General features: G+C 56.4%; 6 protein-coding genes and 1 pseudogene across 7 annotated transcripts, besides 1 other annotated feature; 4 read left to right on the forward strand and 3 right to left on the reverse strand.

Annotated features, from left to right (window-relative positions):
- Positions 1 to 74: 74 nt before the first annotated feature.
- Positions 75 to 2226, reverse strand: EX895_004086 (annotated as a pseudogene; the record flags this gene model as incomplete). The annotated part of the gene is made up of 4 exons: positions 1602 to 2226; positions 1387 to 1516; positions 1187 to 1242; positions 75 to 1089 (listed from the first exon to the last, which is right to left on the reverse strand).
- Positions 75 to 2226: a sequence feature.
- Positions 2227 to 5165: 2939 nt separating this feature from the next.
- EX895_004087 (uncharacterized protein) lies at positions 5166 to 5402 on the forward strand (the record flags this gene model as incomplete). Its single annotated transcript, XM_029884684.1, has 1 exon — positions 5166 to 5402. One exon carries the CDS (start codon positions 5166 to 5168, stop codon positions 5400 to 5402), a length of 237 nt encoding a protein of 78 aa, XP_029739394.1.
- Positions 5403 to 5796: 394 nt separating this feature from the next.
- On the forward strand, positions 5797 to 7752 carry EX895_004088 (uncharacterized protein; the record flags this gene model as incomplete). Its single annotated transcript, XM_029884685.1, has 1 exon — positions 5797 to 7752. One exon carries the CDS (start codon positions 5797 to 5799, stop codon positions 7750 to 7752), a length of 1956 nt encoding a protein of 651 aa, XP_029739395.1.
- Positions 7753 to 9456: 1704 nt separating this feature from the next.
- EX895_004089 (uncharacterized protein) lies at positions 9457 to 11259 on the forward strand (the record flags this gene model as incomplete). Its single annotated transcript, XM_029884686.1, has 1 exon — positions 9457 to 11259. One exon carries the CDS (start codon positions 9457 to 9459, stop codon positions 11257 to 11259), a length of 1803 nt encoding a protein of 600 aa, XP_029739396.1.
- A 712-nt stretch (positions 11260 to 11971) lies between these two features.
- EX895_004090 (uncharacterized protein) lies at positions 11972 to 12580 on the reverse strand (the record flags this gene model as incomplete). Its single annotated transcript, XM_029884687.1, has 1 exon — positions 11972 to 12580. One exon carries the CDS (start codon positions 12578 to 12580, stop codon positions 11972 to 11974), a length of 609 nt encoding a protein of 202 aa, XP_029739397.1.
- Positions 12581 to 13113: 533 nt separating this feature from the next.
- On the forward strand, positions 13114 to 13425 carry EX895_004091 (uncharacterized protein; the record flags this gene model as incomplete). Its single annotated transcript, XM_029884688.1, has 1 exon — positions 13114 to 13425. The coding sequence occupies one exon, from the start codon at positions 13114 to 13116 to the stop codon at positions 13423 to 13425; it is 312 nt and encodes a 103-aa protein (XP_029739398.1).
- Positions 13426 to 13476: 51 nt separating this feature from the next.
- EX895_004092 (uncharacterized protein) lies at positions 13477 to 16242 on the reverse strand (the record flags this gene model as incomplete). The annotated part of the gene is made up of 1 exon (XM_029884689.1): positions 13477 to 16242. One exon carries the CDS (start codon positions 16240 to 16242, stop codon positions 13477 to 13479), a length of 2766 nt encoding a protein of 921 aa, XP_029739399.1.
- Positions 16243 to 16462: the final 220 nt, after the last annotated feature.

Here is a 16462-nt window from a genome sequence, read left to right on the forward strand (position 1 = left end):
CGAGGTTTTAGAAAGAAAGGGTGTGAAAAGGGGTATGTTTAGTTGAGCAATTCAAATTCCAGAAGGGAAACCTCCTAAGCCTTGTTCTCCTTGCCCGGTGCGCTCTTCTTGCCGTGCGGCACGAGCCAAAGCAGCGCCAGCAACACCTTGAACCCGGCACTGATCGCGATGCCGCCTCTCAAATCCGCACTCGTGTGCAGCAGCGACTCGCCGACGCCCGCACCCATGCACAACGCCAACACAGCGAGCATCCTCCGATCCCTCCCCCTCGTCTTCTCCGACGGCACCAGATGGAACAAATACGGATCCGACGCGATCTGCGTCAACGTCGCCGTGAATGCAACCGTCGTCGCAAATGCGGGCGAGACCAGCTTCTGCGCCAGAATACTCTGCATCCCCATCGAGAAGGCAACCAGAACAATGACGCCCGGGTACCACTCGAATGTGGGCATCTCCTTCTTGGGTCGACTGAGCAAGATGCCCGCAGCGCCGAACAGGAACACGCTCTGAATGACACTGGACAGGATGAGCCAGCTGCGCTTTTGGTGGCCTATGCGTCTGCCAAGATAAAATCCGAAGAACGAGCCAATGAAGAAGCCAATGACGCTGAGGATGCGCAGCAGTGTGAGCAGCGGCTGTCGCTCAGCACCCGGGATGATGAATTGCGCAATGTTGGACGAGAACTGCACCATGTTGCCCGTCTGGAAGCCAAGCCATACCGACGAGCGGCTGTATAGCAGCATATCCACCATCCCCGTCAGGAAGGCTTGCCAGGCAAGCGGCACGTTGGCGGCTCCATGGTCGATCTCATCATTGAGATAGCTCTTGGCAAGTCCCCATCCTTTCCACTTGTCCTGATGCTCAGCTTGCAGAGCATAGCCGTCCGGGTCGCGCGGGCCGAGGAGTTCGACGGCGCCCTCTTTGGTGGCTTGGCGGCGCAACTCCCGGTCGCGCGCCTGGCCCTGGTCTGCAGGATCGGGGGGCTTGTCTGGTTCTGGGTCGAGTCGAGTCGCGTCGGCGAGCTCGCTCTCAGGGTTGGAAGCGCTGGCTCGCTCTGACGAGGCTTGACTGGTCGCCTTGCTCTCATCGCTGTGATATGATGAAACAGGTCAACCAGGATGTTTGACGTTAGCGTTCTTTTTCGAGAAAATCGAGAAGAGGGACACGGGATTCACGCTAGACTCACCCAATGAAAGGGCCCTTGATCCGATGCGGCGTCATGACCGAGAAGCGCGACTTCATGTCAACATTGAGGGTGTTGCGCAGGCCCTTCCATTGGCGCTTTCCTCAGCAGGCTCCAAGATGGGGGGGTGCGATGGGGCGGCAGGCGTCGAAATCTTCTCAAAATGGTGGTTAGGGCAAGGTGGCTGGCAGATCAGTACTCACTTGAATACGCGCGCAGTGTTGCGCAGGGTGCGGAAGATGTGCACGGTGTTGCGCTCGTCCGACTCGACGATGGCACGCTTGATGTTCTCGTGGATCTCGGATTCCTTGGTGCACATGAAGCGAGTGCCCACTGTTCAGTTGCATTGAGGAGTCGGAGCACTCTGTCAGTAAATACAGCAACTGAAGTGGAAGGTCGCAGAACAGGCTTTACTTACTGTTGGCGCCAGCAGCACCAAGGGCAAGGGCTGAGGCGAGTCCCTGACCGTTGGCGATACCTCCCGAGGCGATGAAGGGAATCTTGAGCTCTTCAGCCGCACGAGCCATCAGCACCAAGCCACCGATGTCGTCCTCACCAGGGTGCCCGGCGCACTCGAAGCCGTCAATCGACAGCATGTCGGCACCCATACGCTCGGCGCTGCGGGCGTGACGGACGGCCGTGCACTTGTGAATAACAAACGCACCGGCCGCCTTCACAACCTTAATCACTTCACCAGGGTTGTTGCCGGCAGTTTCAAAGATACGCACGCCTTCCTCGAGAGCGGCCTTGGCGTAGCCGACGTAGTCGGGAGGGTTGATCGAGGGCAGAAGCGTGATGTTGACGGCAAACGAGCCGTAGTGGTTCTCGCGCTCCTTTCTGATATCCTCGGAGATGAGGGAATTCGTCTTGCGGATGGCTTCACGGAGAGCCTCGGGTGAAGGCTGGGTCAAGGCGGTGAGGGTTCCGAGCGCACCAGCGTTGCTGACAGCGGCAGCGAGAGCAGGTGTGCCAACCCACTGCATACCACCCTGGACGAGGGGGACGCGCAGGCCGAGCTTTTCGGTAAGAGGAGTGACGAGCATGTTGGTGCAGTGTTACTGGTAGGGGGAAGGCTATGTGGTGTGTGAGGAGAGCTAGGTGATGGAGAGGGAGAAGGAGGTGAAGGAAAGAGAATGCGAAGACGATATTTTTGAAAGCGCCTGTCTGTTGGTGAAAGTAAGACAGAGAGGCTCGCGCTAGCCTCGACTCGAGGTCGGAACCAAGGATTGCCGAGAGCCGGGTCGCAAGCCGTAATCTGCGGTCACGTCTGGAATGCTCGACTTTTTTATTCTTTTGCGAAAATGTTAGACTGAACGCCAAGTAGTAGGAGAGCGAGCAGCAAGGACCTTGACGGAATCAATCCTCTTAGGCTGCTCTCCAGCGCATGTGTTGCGCGCGATAACAGCGAGCCTCGGGCCGGTGCAGTCCAGGATCCTGTCGAATCAGGACTTTCTTGCTGCCGGTGCAAGCTGCGAGTCCTAAAGAATAACTGTCAGCCCCCTTGGACGCTCTTTCCTGTCAGTGAGATGGTTGTGGTGGCCGAGAGAGAGAAAGGTGCCTTGGAGCTCGAGTGGATCAAGAAGGTGAGACCATAAGGGGGCACTCAAAGTACTTATACTCGTCAGCTTCTCCGAAAGAAGGTCCAGCTTGGCTACCATGATCAAATAGCCGCCCTGCGCCGCCACATGGTTTGACAGTACGGACATTCAATTCTGAACATACACTGGCGCGGGTCATTGGTCGATAATGATCCAACGGAAAGGAATTCTGACGTGCTGGGTTGATCAAGTACGCGCTCTCTCGAGTCAGCTATCGATGCGGGAGACGTAACGACAGTGGCACGTTTGTTTGGGCCAAAATGTAGAGACCTCTTATCGCACAAAGAGCATCGGCTCGAAAAAAAATTCGTTATGGTGGACATGTTAGTCGAGCGTTGCTAACAAAAGATGACGGTCGGCGAACTGAACGGCCGTCATCGCCGTGGCGCGGCTGTCCGTGGAGAAAGGTCGGATTGGACCCTTCCGACTTGTTTGACGGTCTTTGCTCAGACTCTGGCACTTCGCCTCGGCCTCCGCCTTCTAAGCGAGTTGCGGCCCTTCTGCACGCTGTGTGCATTTTCGAGGACCGTCGAGGTGATCCGAGCGCCACTTAGAAGGCGAATCGCTGTTGAGCTTGTGCTTGAGAGCCTCGTTGAGCTAAGCCGCTCGTCTTCGTTTTCGTTACCCACCACCTTCAGCTTCAAGGATTGTTGCCGGTGGCCCCCCTAACCAATTTGCTCAATATGGTCGACATGGAGAAGCAGAGCATCCAAGATCGCTACAATGCGGTCGACACACCGCTTCCCACGCCTGCCATCAACGAACGTCGTCAGCGCAAGCCGACTCCCAAACACCGATGGTATGTTGCTGCCGCGGTCATGCTCGGCTACTTTTGGCTGTGCTCACCCGCCGGCGACGAAGCGCTGGACGGTATCCGCCGCCGGATCCACCATCACAGCGGCTGCTCCTCGGACGCGCCTTACCTTCGACCCGAAAACGAGACCGACTTTTCTCAAGGTGGGCGAGGTCAAGTCGTCTGGTTCGACTGTGGTGATGAGAAGCGCTACCCGTCGCCGCTCAAGTGTGGCCGCATGAAGGCACCCCTTGACTGGACCAAAGCCGACTCGGACGACCGAAACGCGTCGATCGCCGTCATGTTCTACCCGGCAGGCGCGGGCAAGACGCCGAAGGACGAGGTACTGGGCTCGCTCCTCACCAACCCCGGTGGTCCGGGTGGTTCCGGCTTTGAGTTCATTGCTCGAAAGAATGCAGCCAAGAACAACGAGCTGCTCGCGGCCAACTTTGATACCATCCTTGACCACAAGTACAACATCGTCTCGTTCGACCCGCGCGGCGTTGGTCGCACCTTCCCGCGCATGGATTGCTGGAACAACACCGAGAAGAGCTTCGTCCATCGTATCGAAGCTGGCTCCTTTGGGGCTCTCTACTCGCACCCGGGTGCGCTCGACAGTGAGATCGGCTCGCAGGTGGCCAGTTCCACGTTGCTCTCCGAGCTGTGCAGTGCTGATCCCTTTGTCTCCGAACATGGCAAGTACGTCGGCACCACGGCTGTCGCGCGAGACATGCAGCTCCTCCACCGCTTCTTTGGAGATAAACGCATCAACTACTGGGGCTTCAGTTATGGCACCGTTCTCGGCTCCACCTTTGCAGACATGTTCCCCGAGGATGTCAACCGTCTAATCATCGATGGTGTCGTCGACGTGCCCAACTATATGGAGGGGCTCTGGAGCACCAACCTCAAAGACACCGATGGCGGCTTCGACGGCTTCTTCGAGGAGTGTGTCAAGGCCGGCCCCAAGGCGTGTGCTCTGGTGTCGCAGTCCTCAGACGCCACCAAGCTGCACAAGAAGTTCCTGGACCTCCTAGAGGAGCTCAAGTACCACCCCATCCCCGTCGTCCAGGCGGACGTGCCGCAGCTCCTCACCTTTAGCATGGTGCTTGAGACATTCTTTACGGCCTTGTACAAGCCTGCCGGATGGCCTAAGCTCGCAGAGATTCTCAACGACGTAATGAACGGCAATGGTACCGCCTTTGTCAATGCGTACGGCGACTCAACCTACCACGTGCCCAGTATCCCCGAGTCGGAAGAGGCTAACGCCGCCATCGCGTGCGGTGACGGTCTCCACGAACCAAGCGTGAAGCCGTGGGGCATCGAGCGTGCCAAGGAGCACATCCGTGTGCTAGAGCACGACTCACCGCTCTTCGGCCAGTTCTTCGCTGACCAAGCAATCAAGTGCATCGGCTCGTGGAAGCTGCGTTCCAACGAGCGACACCGAGGCCACTTCGACAGCAGAACGTCGTACCCGCTGCTCACGCTCGGCAACGATTTTGACCCCGTCACGCCGGGTCGATTCGCCGACATGATGGCCGACAAGTTCGGCTCGGCCGTCTCGGTGCGCCGCGCTGGCTACGGACACTGCAGTATGTCGCAGCCGTCAAAGTGCATCAACAGGATCATCGGCGACTACTTTGTCAATGGCACTGTACCCGCGAAGGGCGTCAAGTGCGATGTGGACGAGTCACCGTTCCCCCAGCCCAAAAACAAATCGAGCGCGTTGAGCTCGCTTTCGATCGATGAGGCTCGCGAGGTCGAGCTGAGCCAAGCCATGGCTGCGATCAGCGAGGCCGTCACCGAGTACAATGCTCGTCGTCTGCTGTAGACCGAGCGCTATACAGCTTTCCATTGTGACTGTGCAACCCAAATAAACACCGCTCCGCCTTATCTTCATTCCACGTGTGCGTGATCGAACGTCGAAGTGTCATGGCACGCACAAAGATTTCTGATGGAGATGTTGAGAGAACGAACGGTCGAGACGTGGGTGGGTGTGGATACGAATGTGCAAGTCGTTCAACATAGACACCTCCACATGCACGGACCGGGAACAGTGTCGATGATGGTTTCGAGAATATCTGTCTTCTGCGTTTCCGTCTTTTCCACCATCACCCCGACGAAGGAGTCGCACACCAGTTCGACCTCGTCTCTTCTCTAGCTCGTGTTTATTGCAGGAGTTCAAGAGGCGTAAGAATGCTGATCACTTGCAGGACGCCGTCAAGATGTATGCTGGCAATCTAGGCTTGCTCGGCGCCTTGCCGTTGGACCTGCTTGCGCCCATCCTCTTGCATCTGCGTCACCGAGTCCGTGACCTGGCAGCATGTGTGCTGGTTTGTCGGCTCTTTCATCAGATCGCCACACCTTTGCTGTACGAACGTCTCTTCCTCCGCGACCAGACGCGCCTTAAGCTCGTGTTTGCATGTCTCGGAAGCAACAAGGAACTGTGCCGCCTGGTCAAGATGGTGGAGCTGCGCGTATTTCCCTTCGGCCTCGACGCCGAACGTTTGGAGCAACTCGAGATCGATATCGAAACTGCCTTCAAGCATGCAATCAACCTGGAAGAGCTCGTCTGGACGCGAGCAGGAAGTCTCAACGATCGACTGCTGCCGACTCTTCTCAGCTCGTCGCCCAAATTGCGCAGACTGGAGCTGGCGGGCGATGCGAGACTGTGGACCATGTCGACGCTGCTTCGCTACATCCCTTCGAGTGTGCAAGGTCTCAGCCTGATCTTACCGGAAAAGGCAACCTTGCGTGGCTTGGTCGATGTCGCCGAAAAGCTGCTCAACAGCGCCGGAAGGGATCGGAAAACGAAGCCTTCGTTGACATCGCATCTGAATGCGATTGAGACTGAAGATCAAAGCTCCCCGAGAGAAGCAACAGGGCTACAAAGCCTCAGCATCCTCTGCCAGCACTCACCGCACCTGACCGATGCAATACTGATGGCACTGGCGCCGCAGCTCAGACATTTACGACGTCTGTCGCTAGCAGGTTGTCGAGCGGTGACAGGACGAGGCATCGAGGCGATCCTTCGCTGCGCATCCAAGGGTGGGCACGGCGTCAGTGACCTCGCAATGGAAGGTCTCAACATTCAAGCAGCGGATGTTGGCCTGCTGCTTCCGTATGCAACATCGTTGCGACTGCTCTCATTGACATATCCAAGATCGGCGTCTTCCTCTGGATCTCGGTCGCTGCCTGCATCCTCGCTCAACGAGTTTTACGGATACTTTGCGCAACTGGTTGAAGGAGCCGCGAACTTGGAGGAGCTCACACATTATGCAGGATCAGGGTCTCGACCCGCGATGGATGGTGGTCACGTGGCCGACGATGATGGATTGGTCGAATTGGACGAGCTAGACGACGACGAATCGGACTACGATGACCAAGGGGAATATGTGCAGTCATCGCGGCATCATGGCAATACCAGCGCCAATGCGGCCTGGACCTCGAGTGACTGGATCCGCCGCTTCTCTGGCCCGCCACCGCAAGGCAGTGTCCGATATGGACAACCGCGAACAACGATTCCCCCGAGCAATCTGCCGCTGTTGCCATCATGGTTCCTATCACGGCTTGTGATGAGTAGAGGCAGCCAGCTGAAAAAGCTGCGATTGCACGGGATTGGTCTGTCGCTGGATCAGCTCGGCATGATCACACAGCACTGCCACAGGGTGCAAGATCTGGTGATTCAGATCTGGGAGGATGATTTGCCACGGCTCGCAGCGCTGCTGTGTCAACTGCCACAGTTGGAGACGCTGCACATCTTGGCATCGGCATCCTCCGAAACCAGCCTGGGCGAAAGGGAGATCCAGTGGATCGCGCAGGTGTGCACGGATGCCAATCGGGAGCGCCGAGCGCAACGTCGAGGCCGACATCTGCAACGTGTGTCTAGCGATGGCATGCCAGCAGAGGGCAGTGGGCTACATCAAATCGGGTTCCGAAATCGTGTCTGGCTCGTCGAACGTGAATTCGGCGCGACCAAGGAGCCCATACACAACGCAAGTGCACACCAAACACAAGCAGATCAGCAGGGGTCTAGCTCGTTTCTCGCCAATGTGAGTCGCACCGACGCGGGCAACGTAACAGCATCACTCGACGACGAGGAGCCGATTCACGTGACGTTGAAGCGGTGGGATCCTGCTGCTGGCACGTTCCCCGAGGTCCTGCTCGTCGTCAGGTCGTAAGGTCGTAAACGAAAAATTGGTCATCATACCACAAGAGCAATTTCACCTGACACGTAGCGCTCTTCTCACACCTGCTTTGTGCTAAAGTATGGTCGCATTCGACTTCGGGAGACGGTACAAGCTTTCGGAGCGTATGCGCGCACCATGTAGGCGACAAGAGCAGCAGAGAAACAGGTTAAGTGGAACAAACTAGGCTTGGCAGAGACAATCTGCAGCTGGATCTTCTATCACCCATCCGCCAGAAACGGTCCTGCAGCGACGAATGGAGTCAAGCACGCTGACGATCGAATCGCATGGCAAGAAGCAGGGAAGAATTCGCCGAGGCGCAGCTCGAAAAAAACTTCTCAGCTTGGACCCTTTGATCGGCCAATTGCTACACAACTGCAATGAGGATCGGTCCCTGACACTACCTCGATCCCACAGCCGCTGTCCACTTGTCGGTCGAACAGTTGAAGGTCCAGAAGGTGGCGACTCGAGCAGCACGTTTGAATGTTATGGCTGCGAATTTATAATAGTTCAGTGGCGGTACAGCCTTCGGCACCCACGCCGACGTGCGCCATGTGTGTTTGCACGGTGATTGACATGCAAGGAACAGTGCTAACTTCTCCTCGTGCCCGTTGAAGCCGATCTAATGCTCCGATCAATAGGGTCCAAAGGAAGAGCAGGGATCAGAACAAGAGTGTTTTCTCTCGTCTCTCGTCCGACGTACGGGCACAGCCTCGGGAAAAGCGGATTGAGTTCTGAATGCATGTAGATTTTGCCCTGCGCCTAAACCAAATTCTCCGATTCGAGACAGCGGCGTAGAGAGAACAAAATCGAACTACCGCGATATAATGCACAAGGCAAACAGGGCAGGCTTTTCCGGAATATTCTTCCGGCTTTGCCACCGCTGAAGTCGGCTACTCGACCTGGCCGGTCCTCCTCTTGTACGTGCTAGCTGAGGCTGCTCACGAGCTCCCTTATCGATGAATCAGTAATGCGTCCTACTCGACGCTTCCCTTACCAAAGGAACAACCACGACTCCGAGTGTTCCAACAAGCAAGACCGAGTTGCTGACCATCTCCCGTCTCCAGGGCATTGTGAGAACCACCGCCATCAAAACAACAACATGACGTTGAGTAAGAAGGCAAGGGCGGCATGTCGTCATTCGACCGGCGCGTTTCTGATGATCTTTTCGAGCTCCGTAAACGAGCCATTACTTTCCAAAGGTAGAAAGAAGAATTGAATTTGGATTGAATTGAATTAAATAAATTGAATTTTGTTTGCAGCTCCACGGAGAAATCATTGTGGATCGACGGCACGAGGTTCGAGAGACTGAGAAGACAGCGTTGACCGGGGATAGACAGGCGCGACCAGCCGCGGACAGTCCGGTTTCGGATTGTTGTCCGCTTGTGTCTCCTCTGCCTTTTTTTCTTTGAATTCCAGTGCAAGCGCTATCGAGGTTCGCACGCGCCGCAACCAGAACGGTCCGTCAGCATCACTCTGTCATTTTGTCCCTCTCCGGTAAAACAAAGGATATCCGCGGGCTCCATCTCTCTGGTGTGTGACGTTCGGACGCAAAAAGAACTTTTCTCTCGATAGCCTTGCTGTTCTGTGCAAACCCATATATAACGCATTTGGTTGGCCTGATGCGCCACTTTCCTGCTTCCTCGAATCCTCACTAGATAGATTCGCGTTCCTACGACCCTAGACTCCTACGTCGCCATGTCGTTCAACCAGGCTGCCTCTACGGCGACACCTTCCGTCGACCACTCGAACCTCGACTTGGAAAAGCAAAATTCTTCTAGCAATGGCGACGCCGACGCTTCTACCGCAGTTGGCCACGCCGACACCTCTATGACCGAAAAGGAAGCCACAACAGCGGCGGCAGCAGCGCCAGCCACACCTCTCAAAGGCGCATCCGTCGGCTTTGCCCCCCAAGCAACTCCTGCCTACATCCCTGCCGACGGCTCGGATCCTGCAGCGACGCGTCCAACAAAGACCTTCTCTCGACGCGAGCGCAGCGAGGCAAACGACTCGACCCACCCCTTTGGCGGTGATCTCGAACGCGCAGACACCGAAAACCACCTTGAGCGTTTCCAGTCCCAAGCCGGAAAGGACGTTGTCATTGTGCACTGGGAAGGCGAGAACGATTCCGAGAACCCTTTTACCTGGTCTAGGGCTTACCGATGGTACCTCACCATGCTTGCTGGTACCCTCGTGCTCAACTCCACTTTCACCTCGTCCGCGCCCTCTGGTATCGTGCCAGACCTCGAACGCGAATTCGGCTTCGGTCGCGAAGTCGCGGTGCTCAGTCTATCAATCTTCATTGCAGGTTACTGTCTCGGCCCGCTGCTTTGGGGCCCTCTCTCGGAACAGTACGGTCGACGACCCGTCTTTATCGTTGCTATGTTCGCCTATACATGTTTCAACGTAGGATGCGCACTCTCCAAAAACACCGCTTCCATCCTCATTTTCCGTTTCCTCGCCGGTACCTTCGCCGCCTCGCCGCTGACCAACTCGGGCGGTGTGATCGCCGACTTGTGGGATGCCAAGACGCGTGGCATCGCTCTTTCGCTCTTCTCGCTCGCTCCTTTCGCCGGTCCTGCGCTTGGACCCATCGTTTCGGGCTTTATCAATGTCACGCATACGTCGTGGAGGTGGCTCTTCTGGGTTTGCACCATCTTCTCTGGTGTCTGCCTTGCCTTCGTCGTCTTGACGCTTCCCGAGACGTACGCTCCCATTATCCTGCAGAAAAAGGCGCGCAGGATCCGCAAGGAGACCGGAGACGACCGATACCGTGCTCCCATCGACCTCGTTAAGTTCGAGTGGAAGGACCGCCTCAACAAGACCCTCCTCAAGCCCTTCATCATGCTCGCTCAGGAACCTATGCTGCTCGTCATGACCATCTACCTCTCCTTCATCTACGGAGTTGTATACTTGCTCTTTGAGGCCTACCCGATTGTCTTCCAACAGGGCCATGGTTTCAACGCGGGCATCTCAGGATTGATGTTTGTTGCCTTCTTCCTTGGAGGATGCGCCGCCGTGCTGCTCTACGTGTTTTATTTCAACCCCAAGTACGCCAAGGAGGCCGACGAGCTCAAAGCGCAGGGCATCAACCGTGTGCCTCCCGAGGAGCGTCTCTACCCCATCATGCTGGCTGGACCGTGCCTCACCATCGCCTTCTTCTGGTTCGGCTGGACCTCTTACCCTTCCATCAGCTTCTGGTCGCCCATGATGGCCGGTGCGCTCATTGGATTTGGTGTGCTCTTCTGCTTCCTGGGCGTCTTTAACTACCTCATCGATGTCTACTTGGCCAACGCGGCGTCGGCGCTGGCTGCCAACACCGTCTGCCGTTCGGCGGCAGGTTTCGGATTCCCCCTGTTTGCGACGCAGATGTACGAGACGTTGAACCCTCGATGGGCTTCGTCGCTGCTTGGGTTCATTGCGCTGGTTATGGTGCCCATTCCGTTTGCTCTGTACAAGTTCGGACCCAAGATCCGAGCCATGTCCAAGCACGCCATGTAAAATGAGCGTCGTGCTTTCGTTCTTCTGTTTTGTCCTTGCATCCAAGTGTCTATACCAGCATTGCAATCTGCATTTTGTACACCTCCTAGAGATCGGCGCAGTCTGAACGTGTTCCTGCTGGCGATGTGTATGATTGCGTTGAAATTGCGTTGCGGAGCTGAGCGGAGTCGAGTGAGGACTTTGTCGAAGTCAGGTCGAAGGAAAATTGGAGGTGAAACGAGTTGGTATGTCGGCACAAGCTCAACTGCGAACAACAAAAGTAGGGGCGTGCGGACGCCTTGTCGACGGCAGTCTCGCAACAGGGCAGACCTCACACAACACAGGACATGTTGGAGAGATAGAACACCGGCCAGACCTCGAGCACTATAGAACAGTCCCGGATTGCAGCAGGGCAACGCTCAAACCAAATCTGGTCGTATCCCTCGCTGTTTTCAGTGTGCGTGCCGGTACTGGTCGAAGCGTCTTTCGACGTCTCGTCTTCCCGCCTCGACTCTAAAGCAGTCGGCGGCTTGACGCAAATGAGCTTGGTGCATGACCTTGCGTCTCGATCTCAAGCTTTGCTGCATTGATGCATTCTATGTTCCCGATGACTCGTTCTTCATATGCAGGTTCTGAGGTAGAACAACGACGACACATCGATCTTCTTTTGTGGAAAGATGATTTTCTAAGACCAGCTACAGAGAGTGACAAAAGCGGAAAGTGGACCTGACAATCAAACGAGCAAAGTGAGCAGCTCGTCGAGGAAGTATGTCACCCCAGCCAAGACAGCAAACGTAGTAAATAGCAGCACCCCGATATTGTGCTTCGCAACCCAGCTTACTGCAGCTGGAGGCCTTGACTGCGATTGGCCGGCATTGGGCTGTGTCGGAGCTGCGGTGCTAGAGCTGCTGCTGGGCGGCGCGGACGACGCCGACGACGCCGACGAGCCGGAGCTCGACGTGCGGGGTGCAGTGGTCGGCGTTGACACGGAAGACGACGCACCGGTCGAAGAGGAGCTTGGTTCGAAGATGGTGACGATGCCCGAGGAGGGCAGTGTCTGACCGTTGACGGAGGCGCTCGAGTGCACTTGGAGCGTCAGGCTCATGCATCCGGGTTGCACTGTGAGCGGGCCGATGCCGTGTCCGGATTCGGTACCGAGAATCGCCTTCAGCGAGCACAGCGCCGCCGCGGACGCAGAGCTGCCCGTGATATTCGGGTCGTCGCTGGCGCTCTGAACGGGCAGCGAGGCTTGCGGCTGCGAGATGGTTTGGGCGGATGCCGACAGCGCCAGGCAGACGCAAAGCGTGACGAGAAGCGCGAGTGATTGAGGAACAATTCTCATCACGTCGATGGCCGTTTGTACTTTGTCGCGAGTGGTGATTAGGATGGTGGTGGTCGAGTGGCGCGTGGCGAGTGGCGAGTGGTGGGGAGTGAGGTCCAAGCGAGACTGGACGCAGTTTGAGCGGGATGCCGCTGTCCGCTGCAGCTGCGTGCAGATGCCGGTGAAATCTTAATAAGGTTGTGCCAGCGGCATGGGCCGAATCCATTACTTTAGCTTCTTCTGCTCGGAAGAGTGAGAAGCGAACGCGGCACTAGCATGAAGCACTCTGGACCCTTCCTGCTGCGGGACATTCGATGCCGCATTCCAAATCAGATATACAGTAGAAAAGAAAGGATCGCAAAAATCAAGTAGAGAAAAAGCGACCGCAAAATTATTGCCAAAAATCAATACAATCAACGCGCGCTAGAAGACCGGCGCAGGGTCCTCCGACAATGGTTACCCCCGCTTTGATTAATTCGCATCGCCCTCACTGTTATCTTGCATCACAACCCCCACCAGCCCGTCGTCTCTTTCGATCGACGAATCTACACAGCATGGAACACTGCATCGGCATCCTCATCGAACCGCTCTTGGGCTTCTTCACCATCTGCACCGAGGTGGCCGCCATCTGCCTCGACGGCTGCCTTCAGACGTGTCGTGAATCATGTCGCTGTATCGGCTGCGGTTCTTCACTCTGCCGCCGCCGCAGCAGCTACGACGATGACGGCGACGAGGAAGAATCTCGCCCCATCCTGCAGCAGACGCAACCATCGGCACAGGCTCAGGCGAGTGTTGACGGTGCAGAAACTGCACAGCCAAAGTGGAGCTCAATCAAGACGCTGCGTGGCGAAAGTGGACGTTCGTAGTGACGGCGAGCTGGTGACACTGGGTATAGAGGTGTAGAATGCTGTCTAGAGCTAAGAAGGGGGTGGAATGGATGCAACTAGACTGTTCAACAGACGCTTGAGCTCGTCCGAGTATAGCGTCGACTCCTTCGATGTGGCCGCCCCTTCGAGCTCAGCCAGTCGAGCCAAGGCAAATCTCCGAATCCTTCCAGCGCGCTGCTCTCCCAGCAGATCAAGGCGGCTGCCAGTCCAGCCATTGGACTTCTGTGCGGTGCTGCATAGGGAAACAAGGGCGTTGGCTGCGCTCACTCGAATCTTGAACACCTTAGCATCCAGATTCGAGCACAGCAGCTCTACAATCCTATCCAGCAAACCGTCACCAGTTCCAGCAGACGGCTCGAGAACTTCCGTCAACACGACATCCGAACCGAGCGCACGATCCAGCGCAGACGCGGCATTCCATCTTGACTTGGGCGGCTTGGACGTCGTGCTCAATACTCTGCAGAGCTGTTCCATTAGTGAGCTTCCTAGCGAACGGCACGTCTGGCTCGATGCCTCTGCACCCGTCAACAACGCTAAGAGAGTTCCCGATGCGCGACAAGCGGATACGGCCACTCCTTCCATGTCCCTGCCCGCTTCTAGGCAGTATCGAGCGTGTGCGACCCATTCGTGCTCGTCCAAGCGCTCTTGCGATCGCAACCGCGCTTCGACTGCGTTTGAAAAGGCCCACGATGCACGTTGACGCACCAAACTCGAGCTGTCGTGCAAGGCCCCGGTGCCATCCTTGTCTCGGTTCGCCCACAGAACGCGATCCAAGCTTTTTGAAATGCGTAGTTGGTGCTCAACCGTTGGATCGGCGGTGCTTTCTGGGGGAAGCACCAGCAGCCCAAGCACGCGCACAGCTGCAGCGCGTACCGCCTCGTCAGGGTCCATACAGCATTGCTCCACGTACTGCAGGATTAATGACGACGTGCTGGTGTCCAGTGCAGAATGCCTTGAAAGCACTTTGCACAGGTCTGGTACGATTGACAGGACAGCACATTGCTGTTCAGAAGTACCGCTAATCTCTGCGCATAAACATTGCCACGCGGCAAAGAGGCGTGCGGACGATTCTGTGCTCAGCAGAGGCGTAGGAGCATCAGCTATGTTCTTGATGAAGATCGACCAGATTGGCAATTGGCCTAGAGGGTCGACGGCAGTTTCAAAAGCGGCCAGAACGCGTTCGCAGATCTCCGTTGTTGGTTCTACACCCTCGCCGAGGAGATCGGTGAGCTGCAGATGCGCAGCGTCCAGTTGCGTCCGACCTAATGTAGGAGCAATGCTCTCAATCAATATCGAGCCTGCATCTGCCTGCGTCCGTGTTTCCATAGCCGAACTGCTTGGTGGCTTCGACGACGGCGTCAAGATCGCAATCAGCTCTTTTGCTGACGCTTGTACTTGCGGGTCGCTACTTGAGGCGAACGGCACCACCGATGGTGTCAGTATACTCGCATTCGTCGCTACCAGCTTCGCTCTCGCAGTGCTGACCACAAAAGTTCTCGTCAACTGCAGCAGTGCAATGGCCAAAGAAGACGGATACCCAACCACGTCTGCGCTGCCCTCCGTTCTGGCCGACGCACGCGGTACGGTCGCAGCCCGCTGTAGAGCAACCATGAGATACGATCGAATGTTGACGATCCAGCCTGCCAACTGTGACGAGAGTGACGTAAACGAAAGCGCACGCTGCGTTCGTTCTTGTGCCATCGATAGCTGTAGTGTTCCATGTGACAGAATGGATTCGAGTGCTGCCATGGCAGCGAGCCGTACCGAGGTGGACGGATCTTGTGTGACGAGCGTGCAGAGCGAGAAGGGTGCCAAGACGCTAGTCGAGGTGGAAAAACGAGAGGTAGCTGATGTTGAAATGAGAGCTCTATCTGGTGTGAGTGAGATAGCAGGCTGATCTGGTAGGAGATCGCTCCAGCGCGAGATGAGCGCACGTGATTCGTGCCTATTGAGCTCGACGAGGCAGTGCAATGCGTTTTGACGGATGAGCTTGGCGGTTGCCTCTTGCTGTCGCGATTCATCCTTTCGGGTCCTGATCGATGTCGAGGCGGTGGAGAAGTCGCTGCGCTCACTTTCGCTCTTGTCGCTCTTGCGGTCCGTCTCGCCAGCCGAAGAAGCGTCAATCTGGTCGGTGTTGCGGATGCTGCTGTGGGAAGCAAGTGTGCGTGTTTGCCGTAACTGGTCACTCCACGAGAAAGCGCTCGCTTGCAAGCTGCTGCTCGACCGTGGTATTGACGACGGTGGTGATCGGCCGACCCGGATTCCAGCCTGGAGACAAGGTAGAATAATATCAAAGAGGCTAATTAGGTGTAGCGATCTGCCAGTGCTCTGTGAAGCCAGGGTGGCTGGTCTTGCTTTCTTCGGCGAGATGCGAATCAGAGCATGAAGCGTCTTCAGTGCGGCCGCGATAGCTCGTAAGACAGACATCGGTAGACTCAGAACGTCTGTCGCTGTTCGAGACGATGAAGACACAGATTTTGAGGTTTGAACTTTGAGCGATGTCCTCAAGAATGTCTCGATCGTTTCGATGAGCTCGTTAATAGCATCACGTGTACGTTCGTTTGCAGCATTCTTGAACAGATCCACATCGATGCCGGAGGAGCAGAACTGACATGCGATGCGGCGGACATCGTTCGGACCATCGCTAATCGCGACCTTGGCTATACGAAGGACAGCATCAGGAGAGAGCGATTCGAGGGTGGTGCGGAGAGAGTCCAGAGCCGTACGACGTTCTTCGGTCGAGAGGCGCGACTCGCGAAGCCTGGCTAGAACCGCTTCAGCGTCTTGCAGCCCCATGCTTACGTTCTGGCAGGGTCCGTGAGGTTATGAAAAGATGTTTCCGGACATCGTGGTGTTGACTCGGCGATTGCCACTGAGCTGGAAAGCTTCGGTAGGCGTTGGTGCGGAAGAAAGCAAACGAACGCGAATTCAGGGTCCAAACAGAGCGAGCGTTTCGGAATTCGGCCAACCACGTTCCGACTCCACTTTGGCTCTCAACCTTGACTTTGACCATGAC

The sequence above is a fragment of the Sporisorium graminicola genome, chromosome SGRAM_22, assembly GCF_005498985.1.
Source record: "Sporisorium graminicola strain CBS 10092 chromosome SGRAM_22, whole genome shotgun sequence".
Classification (NCBI taxonomy): domain Eukaryota; kingdom Fungi; phylum Basidiomycota; class Ustilaginomycetes; order Ustilaginales; family Ustilaginaceae; genus Sporisorium; species Sporisorium graminicola.